Source organism: Drosophila bipectinata, chromosome XL, assembly GCF_030179905.1.
Source record: "Drosophila bipectinata strain 14024-0381.07 chromosome XL, DbipHiC1v2, whole genome shotgun sequence".
Classification (NCBI taxonomy): domain Eukaryota; kingdom Metazoa; phylum Arthropoda; class Insecta; order Diptera; family Drosophilidae; genus Drosophila; species Drosophila bipectinata.
Genome location: NC_091734.1, coordinates 5802877 through 5805258, shown reverse-complemented (window position 1 = coordinate 5805258; position 2382 = coordinate 5802877). Strand labels below are relative to the sequence as shown.

Here is a 2382-nt window from a genome sequence, read left to right as displayed (position 1 = left end):
TTGAAAGCAATGTTGAGAATCGACACAAGTTTTTTGGCGTCGCAACTTGTTTTTTAATCTTTCTAGTTGACAAATAATAAACGATAAGGCTCGATATTTTGATCCTTAGGAAGCATAGTGCGGCGGGGGCCGAGTGCCTACGACCGCAGAGCCGCCATTGCGAGCAAGTGCAGCGCCCTGGAGCGCAACTCTCTGACGCAATTATGCAAGTTGCAGCCGCAGAACTAACTGTACCCGCCTCGCCACCCGTGGCAGCACCCCAAGTGGTAGTGGAAGTGGAAGTGGCAGTGCCCCAGAGGAAGATCCAATCCCGTTCGGCCCATGATCCTTGACCGCATCGAGGAGGAGCAACCACAACCAGTTAGTATTTGTTTTTGGGAATACAAATCCTTGCAATCTTTTCATTTCTAATCGTTTGTTTGTTTTTGTTTTTTTTGTTTCTCTGCTCGACGATGAAAACAAACAATAAAACAGACATGAACCAGAGACATTCCGAACCATTTTACATATCCCCCCGGCTGTTTGATAACAAGCGGTTGAAGCGGCGCCGCTGCCGGTGGATGGAACGCCTGAGGGAGCGCCAACGGCAAGTGATGGCCCAGATGCGCTCCCAGGCGCTCACCTCCAAGACTGAACGCGCCCGAGGGCGAGGTCGGGGGGTGAGGCGACGGCCAGGTCGCCACATAGCCGCCACCCTGCCCGCAGACGTCACCATTGACTTGCTATCGGATGAGGATGACGAACCAGGACCGGCTCGAGTCCACCCCATCCCTGTGGCAGTCCCAGCCCCAGTTCATCTACCCGTTGCTGTTTCTGTTCCTGCCACCAACCATCGTCCGCTTGTACTGCAGCCCAATATGTTGTTAATACCCGCCAGTAACCTCAGGCCACACTATGCGACCGAGAGCATCCTCATAACTAGCGATGACGAGGACACCACCATCGGCAACAGTCAGCCGGCAATGCGAAGGAGTTCACCACCGCCCCTGGCGCCCCTTAGCCTCTCGGACACCGTGGAGGAGGTGACAGTATCGCTGGTGCCGCGCACCTCCACCACTGCCAACTGTCAGGCGCGACAGCGGCACTCCCACCCGCCCACCAGTCTCCTTAAGACCTGTCGAAGAGCTCCCGCCACAGCAACCAACGGAATGACAGCCTGTGCCTCGAACAGTGGCAGTGATGGCTACCTGGAAGTGGACATCAATAGCAGTGGTCTGCCGGACGAAACCACCGTGCACACGGTCATTGCCAATCGCATCTACGAGCTGTCGCTGAGCAAACTTCGCGAGGGTCTGGCCTCCAGTGGTGTGCCGGAGTACTCGCACGATCTGATGCCGGAGCATCTGCAGAAACTGTCACCGGCGTTGCGCGCCAAGGTGGCTCCACTAGTGACACCCTCGCCACCGGCTCCCATCTCCCTAAAGCTGTCCAGTGACCTCAGCATATCCCTGATCTCAGACGACGATGATTGCGAGAGTGGCGGGCACGGGCTAGGGCATGGGCATGGCCATAACCATGGCCCCGTGCATGGGACCAGCAATAGCTGCCTGAAAGGAGGAGCACTTGGTCTGGGTCTGACACATCCGGTGGCGGCGGCAGAAGCCCATGCTGCTGCCAAGCTTCTGAAGCAGCAGCAACCACAGCTATCGGTGGTCCAGCACTTGCAGTATACTGGCGGTGGACTGACGGCGCCGGTGGCATTAGCTTTGCCGGTAATGGCCCACACATCCGGAGCGTCCCGAGCAGCTGGACTGCCCTTGCAGTTGCCACGACGTCGGAAACTGGGTTGAAAAGATGCTGATGCTGGATGGATCCTGGAGCCTGGAGCCTGGAGCCCGAAACCAACGCCATAAATCATTCCCCCGAGAGAGAGAGAGCCGTAGTTTTTTTTTTCTAGCCTCGGCTAGCTTCTAGTGCAAATATGGTCTTAGATATAGTCATACACCCAGTTTTTCCATCACAAACTATCACCTTTCCTTCCGAAAGATACCTATCTCTTTCACACTCCCACGCCTGCCGTATTTCCCATCCCTGTCTTTCTCATAATTTTAAGCTTTAAAAAGAAACGAGACAAAAAAAAACGTACAAAGGAATCTATAAAAAAAAATAAAAAATAAACAAAATTTATAAAAATCCCAGATATTTGAAAAAGAAAAAAAAAAGATTTGTAAAATTTATAGGAAAGATTTTAGGAAATTCCCAATATTTATACACACACGCATCAGTTAGTTTTTAGGTTTTACATTACAGTGTACATTCGATTAAGTGGATCAGTCTGTATTACTTTTAAAAAAATGATCAAGAAACGACCCAAAAATCGTGAAATAAAACTTTCTTGTATATACCTGTTTAGATGTTTATGTTTTATTTCAATTCACAGCC

General features: G+C 51.4%; 1 protein-coding gene across 1 annotated transcript; it reads left to right on the top strand.

Annotated features, from left to right (window-relative positions):
* On the top strand, positions 1–2352 carry a6. The gene is made up of 2 exons (XM_017254164.3): positions 1–360; positions 475–2352. Exon 2 carries the CDS (start codon positions 477–479, stop codon positions 1788–1790), a length of 1314 nt encoding a protein of 437 aa, XP_017109653.2. The 5' UTR covers positions 1–360; positions 475–476; the 3' UTR covers positions 1791–2352.
* Positions 2353–2382: the final 30 nt, after the last annotated feature.

Coding starts and splice junctions, on each gene's coding strand:
- a6 (XM_017254164.3), top strand. CDS start 477: ATGAACCAGAGACATTCCGAACCATTTTACATATCCCCCCGGCTGTTT.